The sequence below is a fragment of the Arabidopsis lyrata genome (assembly GCF_000004255.2).
Source record: "Arabidopsis lyrata subsp. lyrata unplaced genomic scaffold ARALYscaffold_1, whole genome shotgun sequence".
NCBI classification, from domain to species: domain Eukaryota; kingdom Viridiplantae; phylum Streptophyta; class Magnoliopsida; order Brassicales; family Brassicaceae; genus Arabidopsis; species Arabidopsis lyrata.
In genome coordinates this window covers 3461198-3485576 of record NW_003302555.1, presented here as the reverse complement: position 1 = coordinate 3485576, position 24379 = coordinate 3461198, and the positions used below count along the sequence as shown (strand labels likewise).

Genomic DNA, 24379 nt, shown 5'->3' with positions numbered 1-24379 from the left:
TGGGGCCTGGGTTATTCCCGAACCCGACCCAATATTTATTCTCTCCCCTCCAAAGCATCGCTAAATCCTCTGGTTTGCTTTCTCCAACCAGTCCATTTTCGCGAGCTTCCGTCTGTAAGAGCTCCTCGACCATGGCGTCTTGCTTACAAGTATCCATGAATTCTCTGCTACCACGCTCTTCTTCTTTTTCTCCTCATCCTCCTCTATCCTTGAATTCATCCGGGAGAAGGAACTTGAAGACTTTTCGTTACGCCTTTCGCGCCAAAGCCTCTGCCAAAATCCCTATGCCTCCGATAAATCCTAAGGATCCGTTCCTCTCAACGCTCGCTTCTATTGCTGCGAATTCTCCGGAAAAACTTCTCAATCGGCCGGTTAACGCTGATGTGCCGCCGTATCTTGACATCTTTGACTCCCCTCAGCTTATGTCTTCTCCTGCTCAGGTGAACTATTCTCGTCTATTTCCGATTCCCGATATGATGATTTATATAGGTGCTTTGCGTTTAGTTAAATCGTCAAGTATATCCAGCCTCTAGTTCTTACACACAGACTGACTTCATTTTGGATATATGGGCGTAATAGAAAGCTCCATCAACATCTTTGATATTGACTAAGCAACACTGTGATTTGATGAGTTTGATAGTCGCGACATCACTTTGATTTCACTGCTTCAAATCCGCTGATGGAATCTATTGGTTGAAATTAGGTTGAAAGATCAGTGGCTTATAATGAGCACCGACCGAGAACTCCTCCACCAGACTTGCCTTCTATGCTTCTTGACGGGAGGATTGTTTACATTGGAATGCCTGTAAGTTATGTGGATTCTTATGGATTTTTTTGGTTGGGACTGCATAGACTGATGTTGTGGTGCTGACGGATTTTGCTTTCAGCTTGTGCCGGCTGTGACAGAGCTGGTTGTCGCTGAGCTAATGTATCTCCAGTGGCTAGATCCCAAGGAACCCATATACATTTACATCAATTCCACAGGGACCACTCGTGATGATGGAGAGACGGTGAGTTTGAAAATATTGTTTGAATGTTTTGGACCATTTTTCTTGTTAGTTCTAATTTCAGTGAACAACTCACTTAACAGGTTGGAATGGAATCAGAAGGTTTCGCTATCTATGACTCTTTGATGCAACTTAAAAATGAGGTATTGTTTATCTATGAGTAATCTGCTCCTGAAATGCAAACATATAAGTAATAAGTTTTGCTAGAAATTGCTCAAGCTACTTGATCTGTCATCGAGATAAGCATTTATTCGTCTCCCCAATATTTTTCATGTGAGCAGGTTGGTTCTTACTTGTACAGGTACATACTGTATGTGTGGGAGCAGCCATAGGTCAGGCCTGTCTATTACTTTCAGCGGGAACCAAGGGTAACCGGTTTATGATGCCACATGCCAAAGGTATACTACGACTACATTCTGGCCGCCTCTGTGGCCCACCATTGATAATCAGAACCTCTCAAACGTTTGATTCATTATGTCGCAGCGATGATCCAGCAACCACGTGTGCCTTCTTCTGGGTTGATGCCTGCCAGCGATGTCCTGATACGTGCCAAAGAGGTTTGATGAATCGCTCTACACACTTAATATTCTGGGAATTTAAATTTGACCAAGATTTACTCTTTTAACTTTGCTTCTACCTTCTTTCCTATATTATATCTCTGATTATTTGGGACACAAATTTCTCACTTAAGCATTTGGTTCCGAATTTCATGACCTATTGAGGTGAAGAATTTGAGTTTGTTTACTTCATCCTTCTCATTCCTGTTATGCAATTGCAGGTCATAACAAACAGGGATATACTTGTGGAACTACTAGCAAAGCATACTGGGAATGTGAGTGCCAAACATTTCGTTTACTACATAACTTTGAGTGGAGAAATTTAATAGCTGATTAAAACATTCTAATATGTCATTTAGTCCGTGGAGACTGTAGCTAATGTAATGAGAAGGCCATATTACATGGATGCACCTAAAGCTAAAGAATTTGGAGTCATTGACAAGGTAAGTTTAGGCACTGTAAATTTTGATGTTACTTTTCATATGCACATACTAAAAGATTAAGGTTATATATCGTCACCAAACAAAGTAACCTTTCCAGTCAAGATTCCCTCTGAGACTACCTTTTTCATAATCTCATTAGTGTTTCGTTGAAAGTTATCTGGCTGACACGTATTCCTTCAGATTTGAGACCTTAAAATTGCTTAATTTTTTTCGGTTTCCTCGTGGTTTAGGGTTCATCAGAGATATATGAGATTGATTGACTGAGTTTAAAATTTCCAAGTTTCCAGTTTGATGTCTTGGTTACTGAAAAATATTTATCAGTAAAGATGGTCTCATAATCATTGACAGATTCTTTGGCGCGGTCAAGAGAAGATTATTGCGGACGTGGTTCCTTCAGAGGAATTCGACAAGAATGCAGGGATTAAAAGCGTAGAACGAGTCTAGTTTCAAGTTTTCTTGGCTAAATCACTGTAAGTGACATGCTTAACTCTCCATCACTACTCTAGGCATGAATTTTTCAAGAACCAGGAAATATTCATTGGTAGTTAATGAATCTTATTAATGGAAATCTATCTAAAGCACCTGCATGCAAATCAGAATGTACGCTTGGAAATCTTATCTATAAGAAAAGTTGGTCCCCTTTCCTTGCTCTTCTCAGTGTACACTCTGATTTGTATTTGCTTGAACTCTCCTCATTTGCAGGTGTCAATGGAGAAGAACAAATAGACTGACAAAATCCACATTGGCCGCAGACTGCCTTGTTTCAGATCACTTGGTAAATGTGAATCATGCGATTAGGAGAAGCATACTAAAAAGGATCTTGAAAATTATATGATAAAAATTGTAATGTGTTTGTTCTTTAGCCATAGTAAATACAATCTTCAACTCTCTTCCTTCTTTCCCCCTCCGATTTCAATATTTAACAGTTTCATACTAGTTTTTCATTTGTCTTCACTTCTTTTTTGGTCAGCTTTTTTAAAATCTACATTATCAATTTGACCAGATTGAGTAGCAATAACTTGATTTAAAAACAGAAATAAGATTTTATATAGTGAAAAAATTAAAAAAAATAAATAAATAATGAGATATAAAGCCGGGGAAGAAAAATAAAAAAGCTCCGATGCCGGGAATCGAACCCGGGTCTCCTGGGTGAAAGCCAGATATCCTAACCGCTGGACGACATCGGATTTGATGTTAGCTTTTGAAAATGATGATACTTAATCAATAATATATTATTAAAATAAAGTTGTTTCAAACTGTTTTTATTTTTTTGTCTATTTATTTTGAGATCGCTCTTACTGGAATAAAACTCAGGCTGGTAAGGGAGATGGCAACGTCGACGGCGATGGCGGAGGATACGAGCTTCGAGGAAGACCAACTAGCTTCCATGACTCCTGATGACATCCCTAGAGCTTCTCGTCTCTTAGCCAACGAGATTCGCATCCTCAAGGTCACCACCCTCTCTCTTCTTTCTATATATTTTTTGAAACTGCTACTCTATATTTCCTCATTCCAAGTTCACTAATTACCTTAATTTGACTAGCCACACTTTGATTCGTTTTGAAGAAGATTGATGATATCTTACAGCAACGACAACTCTTATTTCATATCACACCCTTTATAATCAGAGAGATATCGAAATTCAAACTGCTTTTTTTAATAAGTGATTAGAAGACATGCATTTATTTGCTCATTGGATGAAATTCACGGTCCAGAAATATTGATGTATTTTCTCTCAAATACGTTGATTTTGTTTTAGGAAGAATTGCAGAGGGCAAACCTTGATTTGGAATCAGTGAAGGAGAAAAATAAAGGAGAACCAGGAGAAGATTAAGCTAAACAAACAGCTTCCTTACTTAGTCGGCAATATCGTTGAGGTACTTTTGTCTTGGGTGTTTCACTCTCATAAAGACCTTATATGGTGCTTTTGGTTTTGGTATGTATGACATTCCTTTTTGTTGAGTGACACAATTATACTATGCTTTTGATAACTAGTAGTTTTCACCTGATGAATTTCTTGAATCTTTGCCACAGTAGTTCAGACATTTTACCATTCAATTTTTTATGTGTAGTGATGGAATTAGATTTGATCAATTGTCCCTGCTTTCTAGATTCTTGAGATGAGTCCAGAGGATGATGCAGAGGAATATGGAGCGAATATCGATCTGGACTCTCAGAGGAAGGGAAAATGCGTCGTTCTTAAAACATCAACTCGCCAGGTGAAGTGTCAGATTCTTTTATCTCTGCTAGATAGTTTTTCAGAAATATTGGGGAACGAACATTGACCACTAGTGTAGTTAATATAAATGTATGAGTTTTTGTATAAAGATCTCATATATAGATTATGCTTTTCAGACCATCTTTCTCCCCGTTGTTGGACTTGTTGATCCGGATACATTGAAGCCTGGGGACTTAGTTGGAGTTAACAAAGATAGCTACTTGATTCTGGATACTTTGCCGTCTGAATATGATTCAAGAGTAAAAGCAATGGAGGTTGACGAAAAACCTACTGAAGACTACAATGATATAGGGGGACTAGAGAAGCAGGCTAGTTGATGACTCTCCTGTTTCGTGCTTCCTTAGTTTTTTAGTGTCTCTGGTACAATATTTGACGTTGGTGACTCTCCTGTTCTTGTCATTAAACAGATACAAGAACTTGTTGAAGCCATTGTGTTGCCAATGACTCATAAAGAGCAGTTCGAAAAGTTGGGTATCCGTCCACCCAAAGGTGTACTCTTGTATGGTCCTCCTGGAACCGGAAAGACGTTGATGGCCCGAGCTTGTGCAGCACAGACAAATGCAACTTTCCTGAAACTAGCAGGGCCACAACTTGTTCAGCTATGGAAACTAATGTAAACGTAACTGATTTTGATCTTATTCCTGTGAAATTTTTGAACCAAACGGAAAGTAACTTTTTGTACACTTATGTATAGATGTTCATTGGAGATGGAGCAAAACTTGTCCGTGATGCTTTCCTGCTTGCAAAAGAGAAATCCCCTTGTATTATATTCATAGACGAGATTGACGCAATTGGGACAAAGCGTTTTGATAGGTACTCTATCTAGAATCATGTCATAACTATTTTATTTATCTAGTCTTATTTTATTTTTCTTTCTGATGACTAATGCTGGCTTTTAATGGGCTTACAGCGAAGTTAGTGGAGACCGTGAGGTGCAAAGGACAATGTTGGAGCTGCTCAACCAGCTGGATGGATTCAGCAGCGATGATCGCATCAAGGTTGCCCCTCATACTATCCCTGCAAACGTCTATTTATTTAGTGCAAGGCGTGATAAACTCATAATTTTAGGAACTTAGGTTATTGCAGCGACAAATCGTGCTGATATACTAGATCCTGCCCTTATGCGTTCTGGTCGTTTGGATCGTAAAATCGGCACCCCACTGAAGAAGCTAGAGGCAGGATCTTACAGGTTCTGTATCCTTTACTTTTATCTTTTCTTTATTTGTTTATGTCGTTTTAAAGCTAAAATTAAAGAAGCTTCATGCACTAAGATAAGTCTTGATGTGATTTTCTTTGTATTCGGCGAAAAACTTATCTTGGGTACTGTTTGTTTTTGCATAATGTTGGCGATGGGGTTGCAGATACATTCAAGGAAAATGAATGTGAATGCAGACGTCAATTTTGAAGAGCTTGCTCGATCAACGGATGATTTCAATGGAGCTCAACTCAAAGCAGTGTGTGTTGAAGCGGGTGTGCTTGCCCTGCGCCGGGATGCAACTGAGGTATGCATATATGTCTCTCGTCTTAGTGGTTGTAACTTTAGGATGGATAATGAGGAGGAAGTGGTAAATGTGTGTGTGCAGGTGAACCATGAGGATTTCAATGAAGGTATAATTCAAGTACAAGCCAAGAAGAAAGCAAGCTTAAATTACTACGCCTAAGTCCTCTTTTATGTACACTCCTTTCTCCTATTTACATCATAGTAAAGTTCAAGTTGTAGTCTCAGCTTTTGAATCTGGAAGTGGAACCCCTTCAAAGTGTGGTTATAAAAATTCATTTTGACATATTTTGCTTTCTTCGTATTTGTTAATTTATTATTTCTACTTGCTTATGCAAATTTTATGCAATATACTAAGGTGTTATAAATATTAATAATGGTCTGATGGATGATTTAATAGAATTGAAACTAAAAATTCTCCTTGTGGAACTCAAACTTGGTCGTAGTTTTCCTAGAGAAATCTTGAGCTAGTCTCTTTAACTCTCCTATGATGCATGTATTACCACAGTAGAAAACCCCTACCAACAAAATAGAAAAAGTAAAATCAGTTACTAGAAAGATTCTACAATAGCTATGTAATCGTTGTGATAATGACATACCAACTCGTTGATTGACGTGGTTGACAGCAACGTGCTTGAAGACGCTACGCCAATCGGGACGAGCGAAATGGGTTCGGACCCGCGTGCCCGATACGATGTCAATGCCGCTCTTGGCATGGTGCAATGACTGCAACATTGTGATTAGTGCTGACCTCGCGTCTCCTTCCTCATACACGCTCGTACAGTAATTATGTAGTTCAATCATCCCCTCGCTATCGTACTCAGCTACCTCGTTCATGACCTCACTGAACCATTCCAATGATCCTTGCTCTCTTGTTACCCAATAGAAATAAGCTCGTTTTGTGGCAACATAGTTTTTTATGTGTTGGTTAGTGCCTTGTTCGATCGATTTCTGGTTCTTGATGTTGTTAAGGACGTCCCTGATTATGCTGATTAATGGCGTCGCTCCGATCCCTAGACCTACCAGAAGCAATACATCGTAGTGCCGGTAATCTTGTGCTGGTGCTCCATATGGACCATCGATTAACAGCCTCGGAAACCTTTCCATGTAAAATTCATTAGAAAAATTTGTATGCTCATGTTTTTAAAACATGATTATATATACCAAATACTGTACCTAGTTATATTGTTGGCTTGACCTATGTCAGCTATGAAGAGCCCACTTTGACTTGTCGAGGGAAGTTGACAAACCTATGGTTTTGTAATTAAAACAAATTATAAAGCTAACTAATCACGTATATATCATCAATTCATAAATGTTATTACTCTTGAAAACTAGTAACCTTGGAAAATAAGGATTTGAGTTGCGATGTCCAAAACAGATTGTAGAAACACCTTTAAAATCTTGACAGCCTTGGCACCTGGTCTAAATGCACGAATCAATCGTTCAGATGCATATAGTAGAACGGAAACAGCCAGATACATCCACGTCTGTCAAATGTACGTAATAATAACAAACGATACTTTCATCAAAAAAACTATTATGATCTTTCTAATTTTCTGAAAATTTCCATGATTAATTAAGACGCAAGAAAGGATATATGTATATATACGTACCGTCTTGTGGTACCATTCCTTGGAGAGATAGATAAAATAGCCATGCACGATTAGAAGCACATAAACGATGACAAACAAATGGTGCGAGTACCAAAACGCGTTGAAACCCGTCAATCGTTTCAACGATTTTGGTAGGTTTGCCCGGTTGCGTCTGAACCAAGACTGCGCCAAGACGTAGGCCACTACCATTAGAACCACCATGGTGACTCCGGTCCAACCATCTGTCCCTTTCATGAACCATCCGTAATTGTCCGGCCTCTCGTCTCCGAAAAACCTTTTTACTGGCTCATATTCTACATTTTTTGCATGCAACAAACGCGGGAAATCGCATGCCAGGTGAGATATGGCGTGTAAGCCAGTTCCAATTGCGATCCCAAACGCAATAACCTGCATGGAAATAAAGATTAAGCATAACCAAATTTTTACCACAATCGTATGCCTTTTTGTATTCTTCTATAAAAAAAATACACCGATATTTATTGGCTAATGAAAATTATATAATGTGTATAGATATGATATTAATATGCATAATAATTTACCTTGTGGAAATTGATGTTGTCATCAAATGGAACAACGGACCCAATAAGCTTTGACTTGGTCCTTAGCCAAGTTATAGTGTTCCTACAAACGGGCAAGAGGATGAGAGCCATGTTGAATTTCAAGGTCTCCACTGCCTTTGGCCACTGAAACACAGTAGCCCAACACCTCGAATACGGTTTTGCGTTTATACTGGAGAAATTTCCAAGTGAAGAGAGCGATGCAAATGGATATCCACAATGTTAACACCCAAATCCTTTTCCAATTTTCCAAGAAGTAGTATGAAATATTCCTAGCAAATCTTTTCACCGGGTTCCGATCTTTCGTTGGTATCAGCTTCTGACTCAACATCTTGTTGAGTGCACGTTTGTTCGCGGAAGATGGACTGTTGTTTGATTGGCTTGGAACTTGGAGAAGCAATGTTTCCAAGTTGTGTAGCTGCAAATAAACCATTGCTCAACTATATTTGTGAACACATTGAAATAACAAAAACATTTAATTGATTATAAGGATTTAAACCTGTCTTTTTTATAATGATGTTAAACAAGTGTAACCATTAGATAGTAGACAACGAACCTCAATATATCCGAGGTTGTTGCGATCGAGTTCTTCCATGATCAAGGCAGCATATTCATCTACATTTTCCTTAATCTTTGATAGTTTGTTCGCCGAAGCACTTAAAGCAATTATCTACGATTAAGCCGAAACAAAACTTAGATTCTAACTTTTCTTTTTATTAGGACTCTAACGAAATATAATTAGGTATCGCTATTAATTTATCTTTCACCTCCTTAACCTCATCTCCAGTAATACGTCCGTCCAAATTTTTGTCCACCTTATATATTTACATAAACACAAAGAAATAACTACTCAACTTACCATATTTTATAATAAATGATAATCATGCATTATACTATTCAAATACTAGAAATAAATATGCTTACATATCAAAAAAGATTTGCAGTCTAGCATCAAAGCTATTGCCTGTGATCTGCTCCCAAAATTCAAACAATTCAGTTTTGGTGATTGACGATGACGAAGTCCCTCTCCTTCGGACCAACGTCTCAAAAAGCTCGTTCACAAATTCGCTAGATTCAACCATTCCTATTTAGTTGAAATAATTCTTTTAAAATTTACGTTAAAAGATAACAAATATATAATATTATATGGGAAATAAGTTGAGCCTTACATTGGAGTGTAATTACCAAAAACAAAATTAAAAAAACCAAAAAGTATATTATTTAGAGATTTTTCACCTATGCAATGTCCAAATTTGGATTTAGGGAGCTTCCCTTCAACGGCCAACTGATCGAACCTCGTTGCAACCTCATCCCAGCCTCTGCCAACGGCGTCGGTTTTGGCAATGAACCTCAAACCTCGAAGAGCAAACATAGCACCGGATTACTTACTACGGTCGAGCCGGCGTGAAGCAAACGACAACGTCTTCACCATCGTTTTTAGTCTCCCGGAAAGAACAGACCGAAGTGTCGCCTTGGCCTTCGTTGTGCTGATGCTTTCGTCTCGCACTTCGAGTGTGATCTCGACGTCGTCCTCTTCAGAATTTTCTGGACCAGTGGCTTTGCATCGGGAAATCTTGATTTTCTCTTCTTCTGACCAAGATTCCATTCCTTCCTCTTGCATTCTCCACGCTGTTTAATTTGTAATCCAGTTTAAATAATTATTAGTGAAATAGATGCTGTCAAAAAAAAAAAAAAAAAAAAAAATTATTAGTGAAATAGATTGTCCAACAAAACGGATTTTAATGACCATATTACCCATATTACCCTTTTGACAATTTAGAATCGATTTATAATTAATACTAGATGTTAATCCGCGGTACATCGCGGGTCTATATTTTTATTAGAAAAATTTATTAAATTTTGTTTTAAGATACTCTATAGATATATACTATTGTTTTGTTTAATTTAAATGTATAATACACCGTGAGACGAAATTTTATTACAAAAATTGAAATTTTATAGATAGACGTAGTATAAAAACAATAGATTCAATTGTATGATTTTGAATAAGATGCTGATTTAACCCATCTTATACTGATTTTACCCGCGGTATACCGTATGCTAAATTTTAAATAATAAAATGAGGATTTAATATGTGTTATAGCGATGTATTAGTGATATTTTAAATTTATATTAATATCAATCCTAACCAAACCCGTGTCATACAATTCGTTCCGTAATATTTAAAACTATTTTATAAAAACTCAAAAACCATATCTAAATTGGCAAACAAAAGCCAAAAAATTTAAATATATCAATTAGAAATTTTTGAATTAGAAATTTTTGAATTTAATTAGAAAAGATTGCTCCATAATTTTAAATATTATGTATTTAATGTATTTATGAAGATTTGATATTTGAATTTATTTGAGAACATTACTTATTTTTAGCAATTTCAGAAAAAGACATGGGTTAAAGCTTGAACTGATCCGATAATTAAGGTCTGAATTAATAGTTTTGCACCGGCCTTGTTATTTTATTTGTATTTTCTAATTATTTTATCACTATTCAAACCTTAATGATCCATAATTAACACTAACATATTATTGTTATATAATCACAAATATTAAAAATAATATGTTTAGAACTGCCATGAAAAAAAATTTAAGTATGCGCGCAACTTTCATTAGTTCACATAATGAAAAAACAAACACATAGAGTATTAGAACTCAATAACAAAGAATCATGTCTACCAATTTTGTAAAGACCTACAGAGCCCAAATTGTTTTTATTCAACTCTCTCATATACCCAAAATGAAAAACTTAGAAACGGAAAGTTCAAACTCAATCATCGGTGGTTTAGCAGATGAAGTCACCGTCGTTAACGGTCACAGTAACGGCTCCGTCGATCTGAGCCTTGTTTCTTCAAAGCTGCAGCAAAACGCATGGATCTACTCTCCGTGTAGCGTATCAAGGAGTTCTCGGCGTGTATTTTGAAGCTACCACCGGAAAAGCATATCTGAAATCTGAAGATATTCGGTGTGATCAATTCGATGTTGCGTTTCAGGCGGTGGATCTTTGGATCGCCGATCGTCTTGTTTTGCCAATCGAAACCTAAAGAATCCTCCTCGTCACCATCTTCACATCGTCGGCGAGGTTTAGATCCCGGTTCACCACTGTCTCCTAGCTCTTCCCGGAGTCCGTACAGATTGCATCACGTCTGCGATTTCTCATTTTCTGTAAAACTGGTGAGTTTTTATTAGACTAATGAAAGATATTTATAATGTTTTGAGAATACTATAAGGTTTTGGGTGAGTGAGTTCCTAAAATCTTGCTGATCAAGTACACAATATCTTCAAAATCTTTTATTTTTGGAATTGAGTAATTTTCTTGCAAATCTCGAAAAAAAAAGAAATATAGGAAAGATAATTATGAGTAATTAGTTGGGATGACAGCCCATGGTAGAGATTTTAGAAGGAAAGCGAGAGATTTTTGGCAACAGTTTTTGAACGTAACATCTTTGATTTGGGAGAGATTTTTGGAATATGCTTATACCGAAATATATGTGTAATTATTTACATTAATGACGGGTTTTTTTAGATTTCCTTAAATGTCTTATCCAAGATCCGGATATAGAAAACCGAGTAAAACCCGGATCCAAATTATTAAAAGTAAAAAAACCCCTGTAAAAATATATATGTAGATTGTTATTTTGATTTTAAATTTATTGCAATTTAAATGGGCAATTGCCTATATTTAATCTGTTATTGTAAAAAAAAAATGACATAGCTTATTATTAAAATATTAAACAAATTTATTAACATAATATATATATATATATATATATACTGCTAAAAAAATAAATACGTTTTCTTCTTTATAATTTCATAATATATGTATATATTGTTAAAATCTGGACATTTATTATGAGAATAAATATGAAAACGATTTTCCATTAAATCGGTTATTTATTAGGATCATCAATATGAAAGATATTAAGACAACATGGCTTCATTTATTAGTTTGAAATTAAGACAACATTCCTAAAATTCCTTATCCAAGATCCGGATAGAATTAAACCCGGGTAAAACCCGGATCCAAATGAATTAATGCAAAAAAAACTCTATAAAAATGTATATGTACATTGTTTTCTTTGATCTCTCAATCATATTTACCATATCTTGCACATGCACTTGTAGACGAATTAGACTTCCATTATTACATCCAACAAAAATAAAATTCATTACAGTAAATGTTTATATCATTCATATATTAAAATATTTATTTTATTTCAATCACATCTCTTAAAATTTTAGTATGATATATATGGTCAATTATTCAGTTTTGAAAGGGAATATTAATAGATAGCCAAAAACCTAGGCCGCCAATAGGGTTGATTTGCCTGTTTTGTTGTTATCCAATTCTTATTGTACTTTGATTCCAATAAAAATACAACACTGAGAGTAGTTAGAAAATGGCAAATTTCTTATAAATCTCTTATGTCTGCGTGATAAATAAGTGGAGTCGTTAAGCGATAGTCATGTTCTTCCAAAAATTACACCTCACCGCATATGCATTAGTTTTGGCATTACACTAAATTCCTAAATAACAAAAGAAAATATCCTAATGCAATGAAAATTTATGTGACTTTTTTGCGACAGAAATTGTTATTTTATTTATCAGCATACAAAATTTCATTTAATATTTTCATGCATGTGTAACAACACTGTTATTTATTAATTAGTGTACAATTTAATATTTCATGTTAGATATAGTAAAGGCCTGAGTCAAGTTTTTATGATTGGGCCGGATCGGGATTTCAGAAGTCGTGAAACTTTCGAGAGATTGTAAGATGACGATTTGGTGTCACGTGTCTCTCTGCCATTGGGTACTTTACGTGTGTAAAAAGTAAGGAGCGCGCCAACACAAAATATGCAATTAAGCTTACGTGTCAAGCAATGATTGGAGAGGACACTCAACCAGGCTAAATACGAATCATACTGAAGCACATATAAATAGACTACGAACTTCATACTCTTTCAAAGAACTAGCGAACTATTCTTTTCTGTACGCAAACAAACGAGATCGAAGAAGAGTTCTCAACAATCAAATATGGTTTTTATCAAGAAAAACACAACAATGACGACGAACAAAGTTCTTGCGTGTTTGTTTTTTTCTGACAGGTAAATTCTCATAAAAACACAATTTTTTGGAACTTTCTGTTTCTCTTTTTATGTTACGGAGTTTGAGTTTTTTATATGAATATTGGAGCAGCTTTGATGTCAAGCGTGGCAATAGAAAGCGAAGAGCAGAAACTGGGGACGGTGATAGGAATCGATCTAGGGACTACATATTCATGTGTTGGTGTGTATCATAACAAACATGTGGAAATCATAGCAAACGATCAGGGAAACAGAATTACACCATCTTGGGTGGCTTTTACTGATACCGAACGTCTCATCGGGGAAGCTGCTAAGAATCAAGCAGCCAAGAACCCGGAGCGAACCATCTTCGACCCGAAACGTCTGATTGGAAGAAAGTCAGTGTTTCGTACTAATTATTTTCCAAGTGTCTGTCTAGTCCATATACATATCTTGCTCTTTTGTTTATGTTTTTTGATGTTTTGCTACAGATTTGATGATCCTGATGTACAAAGGGATATCAAATTCTTGCCATACAAGGTTGTGAACAAAGATGGAAAGCCTTACATTCAAGTGAAGGTTAAAGGTGAAGAGAAAGTGTTTAGCCCTGAGGAAATAAGTGCTATGATACTAACCAAGATGAAAGAGACAGCTGAAGCTTTCTTGGGAAAGAAGATCAAAGATGCTGTCATCACGGTTCCAGGTATGTGTTAGTATACACTTTTCTTAACTATGTAGATGTTAATGGTAGCAGCAAACTGATACGGAGTAGTCTATTCACAAGTTTTTGGCAAGAAACAAAAACACCAGTCCACAAAAACAGAGCGGTTTACTCTGTTTGAATATAAGTGTGTAGTGCCTTAAATCGGAATGCTTGTATTGTTTCTTGGTTGTTTTGCAGCGTATTTCAATGATGCGCAGAGGCAAGCCACAAAGGATGCAGGGGCATGTTAGAATATATGCGGAATATGGCCAGGTTATGAGCCTGGGACAAATCAAGAGTGAGCAGCTCATGCTTCACTCAAAGAGAATCACAAGAACACCAAAATCGGGTTTGTGTGTTCATGTGTAAATCCATCAAGAAACTAACTCAATGTGAGCTGTTCTTGAGGTAAAATAGGAGCTATACACGCCAATATGAGCTGTGTATACTCAAGAATAAGTATGAGAGGAAGAAACTCTCTCATACCAAAGAAATCCCAAATACCCTTATAGAATCGTTTTAGAAGAATGGAATAGAAAGAATTTGAGGAAGGTTAGAGAACAAGTTTTGCTAAGACTTGATCTCATCCCCGAGAATATTCAGACCCTAATCTACCCATTTGAATGTGTAAGGAAACGATTTAGTATAAGGGGAAGACATCCCACAAAGAGTGTTTTTGTTTCTCAATTGTGAGAGCTTAGCTTTATTAATGAGCATGTGTTACATATTTATACACAAAGTAGAAGAGACAAATTGTCTCATTTCTAGACCTAAATCCAACGGTCATATCTACCAAAACGTCCACAAGATGTAGATCGTGTGGCTTAGAGTGATTTGGACCATTCTAGAAGGTGATGGCTCCAAAATATCTTCCCACTTGTTGCTTTTCCTCAAAATGCAACATGTGGCTCTTAGGAGAGAGAGGAGCGTCCTTGATGATGTCACATGTGGTCCTCCTTGCAAGTTGCTTGCTTTCTTATCCACATGAGGCTCCTTTTGGCGCTTAAACGCATTTGAATCTCGGGCTACTAAGTGTGATTGGTTTGACACCAATTTTGCACATCTTTATCTTCGACCCGGACTTTGCACATTCTCCTCTTGACTTTACACGAACTTTGCACACTCGGTTCTTGATCGACCCGAACATTGCACGTCCGCTACTTGATCATCTTTACACGGATTTTGCACATCCGGTCTTGATAATCTTTTGACACCAATTATGCACATTAGGTCATGATAACTTTGACACTAATTTTGCACATTGGTGTTTCGTCTTCGGCCTTGTCTTGAGAGCATCGGCCTTGACTCTTCTTACGAGTTTACACCAATTTTGCACTTCGGTGTCTTGGTGACTTTACACCAATTTTGCACCTTCTTCTCTTGATGTTCTTCTAAGTGACCCGAACTTTGCACGGCTATGATCAAACCACCGGATCTCTTCTAGCTTCTTTCATCGCTTCTTCTCATCCGGTTCACTACCTTCATGGCTTGTGCTCATTCGGTTCAATACTCCCCCTCAAGCTTTAACCGTAAGGGACGAAGGTTAAAGCTTGGACTTTGATGAGCGTGGTCAAGTCATGCTTCCTTGAACCACACCAACTTGGCCTCGTCTTGTAGACTTCGGCCTTAGGCTTTGGATTAGCCTTTTCTTCTTAATACTCCCCCCCAAGCTTGATCGGCGGGAACCAAAGACCAAGCTTGCAACACATAAAGGACTACCTCGTTAAAAACCTTAGCAAAGAAAACCACTTGGGTAAAACTTTGCTTAAGGGAAAAAGAGTGTAGTCTTTATGGTTGAATGATGTAGCTATGGTCATGGTTTGGATGGAATTGCTTTGACTCTCGATAAGACTCTACTCCTCCGTGTGTGTACTCGCTTAAGGAACTCCTCCTTTCGGTCACCACCATGGATTGATCTTCCTTTGTCAAACCGCCAATTCTCCCGTGACATGCCATAGCTTCCAATCTTCAACCGGTTCTTCTTCTTCTCATCTAGCTTCCAAAATGGCTCACTTCTCTTTTACACCTTCAATAAAGAGATGTAAAGAAATCTTAAGTATATGCCATAAGAATATAAGCTTAGTATGAGTAAGATAGAGTAAACAAGATTAAAATGAACTAGCTTTTGATAAGACTAAGTCCTTTTAATTCACAAATAAAATTCGGAATTTAAACATGTAAATTTAAGATTAATCATGCTATAAATCCGGTTTAAATTCAATACCAATGCAAATGACCAAATTAAATTTCAGATTTTAATCATGACAATTTAATTCAAATAATTACAGAATTCTAATCAAATGATGACTCCTAAATCCGTTTTAAATTATGCTTAACCATTTAAATGACAATTTAATTTGTAAGCTAATCATGCGGATTCAATTCAATAAGGAAGTCTATCTATATGATCAAATTATGCATTTATAAATGAGCATTGATATGAAAAATAACAATGAAAGAGTAAGGGTTTAGAGATAGCCTTTTGTCTTCATTGTTGTATGGGTTGGATGAGACTCTTGGCACCACCATTTGAGCTTCAGCCTTCATAGGTCTCTCTCTTTATGGTTGGTGTCTTCTTGGTCTTCATCCACCTCTTCTTCTCCATGGGTTGTCTAACTCGGGTTGTATGTCGAGTAGCCTTCAAGTGTTCCACCTTAGTCTTCTTCTTTGGTCTGCCTCTTGGGTTCATCTTCATGGATCTTCCTCTTGGGTCAGCCTTGAGATAGACTAGGTTGAATTCTTCTTCGTATTAGCACCTTCTTGTGCCGCTTCAAGACCTCTTCAATTTTCTTCGACCCAAACTCATAATTCCCTGTACCATCTTCGAGATTCACCGTACTTATGGGTATTTCATGATGTTTGGTCGAGACAATTTTGAAAATGGTCGAGCCAATTTGTCGGAGTCCGACGAGAGCCTTCCCGAAACGCCCTAGCTTCATTTCCATCGGTCAAATGACATATTTCCTCGACCCATATTGAAATTTCGTCGCTCAACCATCCATTTTATGAAGAATGGTCGAGGAACATTTGCCCCGGGACGAGCTAGATTCGGAGATGGGCGAGAAGTACTCATCTTTGAGTACTAAGACATGGCGATCGGTTGTGCCAATCGGTTGCAAACCGATCGGAGGACCTTAGTACGAAATCCTTGTCTTGCCGCTCGGTTATCCCGATCGGTTGCACAACCGATTGGGGTCTATTTCCGCCTCTTCTTGTGCTTCTTTAAATCCTTTTAGCTTCCTTTGAAGCTTGAGAATTGTTGAACACTTTTGGGCGCCTTTTGACAACACCAAGTCAGCCACTTAGCTCTTAAAGCTAATCCTTCCTCATTATCCCTTCATAGAACAACTTCAAGACTAGGCTTTTAAGGCTTCTTTCATGACCGCTTCTTATGCTTCAAGGGCTGCTCCAAATCGCCATTTCTTCTTGGAAAACTCATCAAGAAGAGATGGAAGGCATAAGCCTGAGAATTAATGACAAAAAATAAAGTGTATGTTACCAAGAATAAGAGATTAAGTAACCAAGTATGAGAGTATAAAGAGTATGGACTCAAGAGTGCCAATGGACAAAGTTCTTAGCTTTGTTTTCTTGAGGTGAGATTGGGAGAATGTGGGGTGTGTGAGCAGCCTTGTGAACTCCAAAACGAGCAGTCTTTGTTATCTACTTCGTGGGCTTCAAGATCTGCTCCAAACTGCCTTGATAACTCCAAAACGAGCAGTCTTCATGATCTACTCCAAGAGCTTCAAGAACAGCTTCAAATCGCCATTCTTCTTGATGGCTTCTTTTTCATCATCCCTTGAGAGATCTTCTTTGGCGTGAATTGAAGAGGACTTTTGGATTCATCATGATTTTAAATGCTTTGAACATTTCGTTCAAAGACATCCCATGGTTCTCTTCCCCCTTCTTTCCTCCGTGAGTCTCTTCTTCAAGGGCCTTGCTTTGTAGCTTTGAAACCATGGTTCTCCTAACCATGGCTCTGATACCATGTTAGAATATATGCGGAATATGGCCAGGTTATGAGCCTGGGACAAATCAAGAGTGAGCAGCTCATGCTTCACTCAAAGAGAATCACAAGAACACCAAAATCGGGTTTGTGTGTTCATGTGTAAATCCATCAAGAAACTAACTCAATGTGAGCTGTTCTTGAGGTAAAATAGGAGCTATACACGCCAATATGAGCTGTGTATACTCAAGAATAAGTATGAGAGGAAGAAACTCTCTCATACCAAAGAAATCCCAAATACCCTTATAGAATCGTTTTAGAAGAATGGAATAGAAAGAATTTGAGGAAGGTTAGAGAACAAGTTTTGCTAAGACTTGATCTCATCCCCGAGAATATTCAGACCCTAATCTACCCATTTGAATGTGTAAGGAAACGATTTAGTATAAGGGGAAGACATCCCACAAAGAGTGTTTTTGTTTCTCAATTGTGAGAGCTTAGCTTTATTAATGAGCATGTGTTACATATTTATACACAAAGTAGAAGAGACAAATTGTCTCATTTCTAGACCTAAATCCAACGGTCATATCTACCAAAACGTCCACAAGATGTAGATCGTGTGGCTTAGAGTGATTTGGACCATTCTAGAAGGTGATGGCTCCAAAATATCTTCCCACTTGTTGCTTTTCCTCAAAATGCAACATGTGGCTCTTAGGAGAGAGAGGAGCGTCCTTGATGATGTCACATGTGGTCCTCCTTGCAAGTTGCTTGCTTTCTTATCCACATGAGGCTCCTTTTGGCGCTTAAACGCATTTGAATCTCGGGCTACTAAGTGTGATTGGTTTGACACCAATTTTGCACATCTTTATCTTCGACCCGGACTTTGCACATTCTCCTCTTGACTTTACACGAACTTTGCACACTCGGTTCTTGATCGACCCGAACATTGCACGTCCGCTACTTGATCATCTTTACACGGATTTTGCACATCCGGTCTTGATAATCTTTTGACACCAATTATGCACATTAGGTCATGATAACTTTGACACTAATTTTGCACATTGGTGTTTCGTCTTCGGCCTTGTCTTGAGAGCATCGGCCTTGACTCTTCTTACGAGTTTACACCAATTTTGCACTTCGGTGTCTTGGTGACTTTACACCAATTTTGCACCTTCTTCTCTTGATGTTCTTCTAAGTGACCCGAACTTTGCACGGCTATGATCAAACCACCGGATCTCTTCTAGCTTCTTTCATCGCTTCTTCTCATCCGGTTCACTACCTTCATGGCTTGTGCTCATTCGGTTCAATAGGGCAATCGCGGGGCTTAATGTGGTTCGTATAATCAATGAGCCAACGGGTGCAGCCATAGCTTATGGTTTAGACAAAAAAGGTGGGGAGTCAAACATTCTTGTATATGATCTAGGTGGAGGAACATTTGATGTTAGTATCCTTACCATAGACAATGGAGTCTTTGAAGTCTTATCCACAAGCGGAGACACTCACCTTGGTGGAGAAGATTTTGACCACAGAGTGATGGACTATTTCATCAAATTGGTCAAGAAGAAGTATAACAAAGACATTAGCAAGGATCACAAAGCGCTTGGTAAACTTAGGCGCGAATGTGAGCTTGCGAAACGATCTTTGAGCAACCAGCACCAAGTCCGTGTTGAAATTGAGTCACTCTTTGATGGAGTTGATTTCTCTGAGCCTTTAACGAGAGCAAGATTCGAGGAACTCAACATGGACTTGTTCAAGAAGACTATGGAGCCAGTAAAGAAGGCTCTTAAAGATGCAGGGTTAAAGAAATCCCAAATTGACGAGATTGTTCTTGTTGGAGGAAGCACTCGAATCCCAAAAGTTCAGCAGATGTTGAAGGATTTCTTTGAAGGCAAGGAAGCCAGCAAAGGGACTAACCCTGATGAGGCTGTGGCCTATGGAGCCGCGGTCCAAGGTGGAGTATTAAGTGGTGAAGGTGGAGAAGAAACACAAAGTAAGTAACTCTTTTAACTCTCTTTATGACAATAGTTGAGCATATATACCTTTAAAATGTAACTAATCATGTTAGTCACTGTAACGTTTTGAGTAGCAAATGACCTAACTATTGAAAACAGATATTCTGCTGCTTGATGTTGCGCCTTTGAGCCTCGGTATTGAAACTGTCGGAGGCGTGATGACAAACATTATTCCGAGGAACACTGCGATCCCAACGAAGAAGTCTCAGGTGTTCACGACTTACCAAGATCAGCAAACTACTGTGAGCATTAACGTCTATGAAGGCGAGAGAAGCATGACTAAAGATAACCGCGAGCTCGGAAAATTCGATCTCACAGGCATTCTTCCTGCACCCAGGTAAACTCTAAGTCAATCTGGGCTACTAAACCGTTTCAGTTTTATTTCGGTTCTTGGTTTACTTAAGATGCAAGAAACCAACATTTCAGGGGAGTGCCACAGATTGAGGTGACTTTCGAAGTAGACGCAAATGGGATCCTTCAGGTGAAAGCCGAAGACAAAGTTGTAAAGACGTCACAGTCGATTACAATAACGAACGATAAAGGTCGTTTAACAGAAGAAGAGATTGAGGAAATGATTAGAGAAGCAGAGGAGTTTGCTGAGGAAGATAGGATTATGAAGGAGAAGATTGATGCGAGGAACAAGCTTGAAACGTATGTGTACAACATGAAAAGTACAATGGCCGATAAGGAGAAGATAAGTGATGAGGATAAAGAAAAGATGGAAGAGGTTTTGAAGGAGGCGTTGGAGTGGTTAGAAGAGAATGTGAATGCAGAGAAGGAAGATTACGATGATAAAATGAAGGAGGTGGAGTCGGTTTGTAACCCGGTTATTAAGTCGGTTTACGAGAAAACCGGGGGAGAGAGTGAAGACGGCGGTGGAGATGATCATGATGAGTTATAGAGTCGTGTAATTGAAGGTTGTTTGAGTCGGTTATTGACCGGTTAGCTATGGGATTTGCAGCTGTTGTTTTTTCATTTTTTCCCCGTTCTTGCTCTTTTTTCCAGGGTAGCTAGAGTATGTAAAAAAATTACGAATAAGTTTGAGAGAGATTTCGTTTTGCGAAAGAATGGTGTTGGACTATTTATTGCATATGATTGGTGAATAGTTTATACGAGCAATGTTCCTTTTGTGATCGTTACAAAACTATTTTTTCTACTCATGGCTCTGAGTTTTACCAAGCTCAAAGCACAGACAAATTATGTGGAACTTTCCTTTGGCATGAACTTTCCTATGTTTCATTGCATTCTATTCAACAGCAGTGATTGGAAATAGCATCATAATGTTCAATACATTCATTAGAAGAAAAAGAAGTAACCAGAGACATAAACACAAGATAAAACTTGATCTCTCACGTTCTTCACATGATTCATCAAACGAAAAACATAGAGCAATTATCCTAAGAAATTAAAAGTTGATAACATAGCAATCAGAAGTCGAAATCACCACCCATGTCACCCATATCACCCATATCTGCGATGTCAGAAACCGCTTCACCCACCAGCAACCCACCCAATAAACCAGCTCCAAGCCCAAGCCCTAGTCCCATTCCAGCTCCAGCCTTACCGTGCTTCTTCGGTTTCTGCGGTTTACCATAAGCTTGCTGTTGCGGGTAACCGTATGGACCCTGTGGCGGATAACCTTGTTGCGGGTAACCATATGGACCCTGTGGCGGATAACCCGGATATCCACCCTGTTGCGGAGGCGGATATCCCGGGTAACCTCCCTGTTGCGGGTATGCACCAGGTGGAGGATAACCACCGGGTCCAGCTGGCGGATATCCAGCCTGCTGCGGGTATCCGTAAACACCACCGTGCTTATCGTCATGTCCTGGTGGTGGATATCCGGAAGAAGGACCCGCAGGAGGAGCAGGGTATGCAGACGGTGCACCGTGTCCGGGCGGGTAAGCGGTGACGGGCTGATCCATGGTCTTGTGGTCCATAGACGATGGAACCGGTGCGTGAGGAGCACTCGAAGATCCAAAAGTATACTTGTCCCCAAATTTGAAGGAGAATTTGAGAGATCCTTTAGCTTTCCCGTTAGGCAACCTCACGGCGTAAGTAACCGTTTTCTCCTCGTCACCTTTGTTCTGATCCAAAAGCTCTTTCACCGGAACGCTAACCTCACCGACAGGTTTATCACCAGCGATGGGACGATCCGCCACGATCTCGAAAACAAGAGTAAGACGATTCTCACGCGCCGCCGCGTCATCGACGGTGAGCTTCATCTGATGTTTCCATTTAGGTTTGGTGCCGCAATCTTTGTCAACCTTTGTCTTCTGCTTCGTCCTAGCGTCACCGTTGATTGAAACGACAGCGTACAAGTCTTGTTTACCGATCAATTGAATGTCTTTGAGATCCTCCGCTGATATAATCGTCAGATCCAATGATCTACACTCCATGGTTGGTTACTCGGATCGAAAATTTGAAATTTGTTCTGAGAATGATCTTATCGAAAATCGATTTAAGCAGACATTATATTTTTTTTATGATGAGGAAATGAAAAGATAAGAGGGCATGGATGTATATATATGCAATTTATGTTAAAGTCGGTTTAAGGAATAAAGGAGATTTTTTTGTACACACGGGAGGGACACGCACGAGATTTCTTTGTTAGGACGCGGTTTCTTTAAATGGAAATAGCTTTTTCTCTTTCCTAATATTAGTCTCTTCTTATCTGAAGTTTAATTATCTTGCTGTTTTTAATTAATTATATTATTTTGACCATGGAACAAATAATAAACTCATGTATATCTAAGCGTTTAGTGATAATGGCAATCTAAACGTTCAGAGATAATGGAAATTATAAACGTTTTAAAGACTGCCTCAAATGATTAAGAGTCCAAGATCAATGGGTGCTCTCCATATGCCTGGTTACTTGACAACGTAATCAGGTACGTACGTAAAATAGGACAAGACACACCGGAGAGTTAGACTTACAATTGTTTGATGTTGATATCATGATATGTAGGAATCATATCGCGTTTTACTCTGCTAGGATTGGATTTGATCAACATCACTAACAGTTATATCAAGCGGACGAGTACGAATTCTACAACTAACCATTCAAAAATTTACGGTATAAGCACTAAATACTGGATATTATTATACTACATTACTACACTTGTTATTCGTACTATCAATAAATTATATAGATTAAATTGTTATGAACAATCAAAAGATATTGACTTAGTATCGATAGTGACATGGTGGTTAATGGAATCTATTGCACAAGTTGGAGTGTCAGTCTGTCAGACGTCAATTTCACTTTTAAAGTTGAGCAAAATTAATTCTTTACTAACTACTAACTAGTACTAATACTCCGTCCGTTTCGTTTTAGTTGTCGTTTTAGGATTTAAATTTTGTTTCGTTTTAGTTGTCGTTTTAGGTTTTTAATGCAAATGTTTGGTAAAAATTTCAGTATTATACCTATTGTTTTAATGTTGTGGCTAATGAAATTTTTTATAAAATATATTAATAAAAGGTAAAATAAAAAATTTAATGTTTTTCTTAATTTGTGTGAAAAAACCTTAAACGACAACTAAAACGAAACGAAGAGAGTACTATTTAACTAGTGGTTGATCAGTGTTTTTAATAACTTTACATTGAATTACACTGATCAACTAGTGGTACGTAGTTATTAGTTGTCTTCGAAAAAAAATACTACTAACTTTTTTTTTTTGGACAAAATACTACTAACTTAAAACTAGGAAACATGCAGGAATTTCCTATTCAATAAATAGTGATATAAGATGGAAAATAATTACAAAGAGAAATTAGAAAGAATCTTTTGAAAAGCAGAATAATCTCAAGCATCTTTCTTGGTATCTTCTTCAGTAGTCAAGAGCAATACGCGTGGAATAACCCATACGTTTACTATTCGTGCTTATTCTCAAAGGCGATTGGTTCTCATTTTCTCGATTGAATCATCTTTTTAATTCAACGATAGCCTCACCTCGCGTGGCCCGGACGCACTATCCATATTCTTTGCCACTTTATTCTCCTCCACGGACCATTTAAGTTAAACCCAAATATACACGTTAGTCCATATAATGGAGCCCATATTCGCAAATCTATATATATAATAGGAGAGTTTTCTCTCCATCTAAGGTGTCCATCTAAGCAACACTATTTATTTAACATTAAATAAATTCAAAACATTCAATTAGTGCATATTTATGTTATTTATAATTAATAAAATATTTAAATAAATAAAAAAGAATTATGTAAATAAATGAGATGTAAATAAATTCAAAACATTCATTTAGTGCATATTTATGTTATTTGTAATTAATAAAATATTCAAATAAATAAAAAAAATTATGTAAATAAATGAGATGTTAAAATAATAAAAATAATACTATGAAAATTTTATTAGTAGTAATAATATAATTCAAATTTTAATATACAAAAATTTAAAATGATCATACTTCAAATTTTTAAATGTGTTAATCAATTTTAAAAGGAAAGTAAAATTTAAATACATGGTAGAATAAAACTACATTTATGTTATTATATATGCAAAATTAAACTTAAAGTGAAACATTAGTTTCTAAGAACAATATACTACATATTTTTTTAATTAAATTTTTACTTAAAGAAAAATACAAGATTACTAAACTCAACTTAAATTTATAATTTAAAACGATGATATTGTAAGAGTCGCACTTTATCTTATGAAATTTTATAAAAGAAAATTTTAAAATTTTAAAATATTATCATCTATCTT

The 24379-nt window shown here is 37.4% G+C and overlaps 5 protein-coding genes and 1 non-coding gene across 7 annotated transcripts; 3 read left to right on the top strand and 3 right to left on the bottom strand.

Annotated features, from left to right (window-relative positions):
- The first annotated feature begins 13 nt into the window (after positions 1-13).
- On the top strand, positions 14-2961 carry LOC9328545 (ATP-dependent Clp protease proteolytic subunit-related protein 3, chloroplastic). Its single transcript, XM_002892437.2, has 10 exons — positions 14-440; positions 704-805; positions 888-1010; positions 1091-1150; positions 1309-1405; positions 1491-1564; positions 1786-1839; positions 1924-2007; positions 2356-2477; positions 2710-2961. Exons 1-9 carry the CDS (start codon positions 132-134, stop codon positions 2449-2451), a joined length of 999 nt encoding a protein of 332 aa, XP_002892483.1. The 5' UTR covers positions 14-131; the 3' UTR covers positions 2452-2477; positions 2710-2961.
- Positions 2962-3122: 161 nt separating this feature from the next.
- On the bottom strand, positions 3123-3194 carry TRNAE-UUC. The gene has a single exon. It is a non-coding gene; the product is annotated as a tRNA-Glu (tRNA).
- A 112-nt stretch (positions 3195-3306) lies between these two features.
- Positions 3307-6032, top strand: LOC9325798 (26S protease regulatory subunit 6A homolog B). The gene is given in 12 exon segments (XM_021011266.1): positions 3307-3457; positions 3767-3811; positions 3813-3884; positions 4119-4226; positions 4363-4554; positions 4654-4843; positions 4939-5059; positions 5157-5244; positions 5323-5395; positions 5398-5435; positions 5608-5748; positions 5830-6032. Coding segments are annotated over 12 exon segments (1269 nt in total). The 5' UTR covers positions 3307-3334; the 3' UTR covers positions 5908-6032.
- Positions 6033-6131: 99 nt separating this feature from the next.
- Positions 6132-9588, bottom strand: LOC9328544 (respiratory burst oxidase homolog protein B). The gene is given in 12 exon segments (XM_021011265.1): positions 6132-6262; positions 6344-6843; positions 6921-6994; positions 7087-7129; positions 7131-7234; positions 7361-7747; positions 7900-8029; positions 8031-8335; positions 8474-8587; positions 8685-8733; positions 8842-9001; positions 9154-9588. Coding segments are annotated over 12 exon segments (2361 nt in total). The 5' UTR covers positions 9539-9588; the 3' UTR covers positions 6132-6152.
- Positions 9589-12048: 2460 nt separating this feature from the next.
- LOC9325797 (probable mediator of RNA polymerase II transcription subunit 37b) lies at positions 12049-20860 on the top strand. The gene is made up of 7 exons (XM_021011466.1): positions 12049-13040; positions 13132-13396; positions 13490-13701; positions 13900-13942; positions 18952-19631; positions 19753-19990; positions 20080-20860. Exons 2-7 carry the CDS (start codon positions 13137-13139, stop codon positions 20552-20554), a joined length of 1908 nt encoding a protein of 635 aa, XP_020867125.1. The 5' UTR covers positions 12049-13040; positions 13132-13136; the 3' UTR covers positions 20555-20860.
- Positions 20861-20866: 6 nt separating this feature from the next.
- Positions 20867-22164, bottom strand: LOC9328542 (protein SRC2 homolog). 2 transcript variants are annotated; one of them, XM_021011467.1, is made up of 2 exons: positions 21484-22164; positions 20867-21420 (listed from the first exon to the last, which is right to left on the bottom strand). In XM_021011467.1, the coding sequence occupies exons 1-2, from the start codon at positions 22050-22052 to the stop codon at positions 21081-21083; spliced, it is 909 nt and encodes a 302-aa protein (XP_020867126.1). In that variant the 5' UTR covers positions 22053-22164; the 3' UTR covers positions 20867-21080. The 2 variants fall into 2 exon arrangements, with proteins under 2 accessions (XP_020867126.1, XP_002889732.2); XM_002889686.2 differs by having other exon boundaries at positions 20867-22164.
- Positions 22165-24379: the final 2215 nt, after the last annotated feature.

Coding starts and splice junctions, on each gene's coding strand:
- LOC9325797 (XM_021011466.1), top strand. CDS start 13,137: ATGTCAAGCGTGGCAATAGAAAGCGAAGAGCAGAAACTGGGGACGGTG. Junction 19,632..19,752: donor AGGTGGAGAAGAAACACAAA/GTAAGTAACTCT, acceptor TATTGAAAACAG/ATATTCTGCTGCTTGATGTT. Junction 19,991..20,079: donor GGCATTCTTCCTGCACCCAG/GTAAACTCTAAG, acceptor CCAACATTTCAG/GGGAGTGCCACAGATTGAGG.
- LOC9328542 (XM_002889686.2), bottom strand. CDS start 22,052: ATGGAGTGTAGATCATTGGATCTGACGATTATATCAGCGGAGGATCTC.
- LOC9328545 (XM_002892437.2), top strand. CDS start 132: ATGGCGTCTTGCTTACAAGTATCCATGAATTCTCTGCTACCACGCTCT. Junction 1,406..1,490: donor TATGATGCCACATGCCAAAG/GTATACTACGAC, acceptor ATTATGTCGCAG/CGATGATCCAGCAACCACGT. Junction 1,565..1,785: donor TCCTGATACGTGCCAAAGAG/GTTTGATGAATC, acceptor ATGCAATTGCAG/GTCATAACAAACAGGGATAT.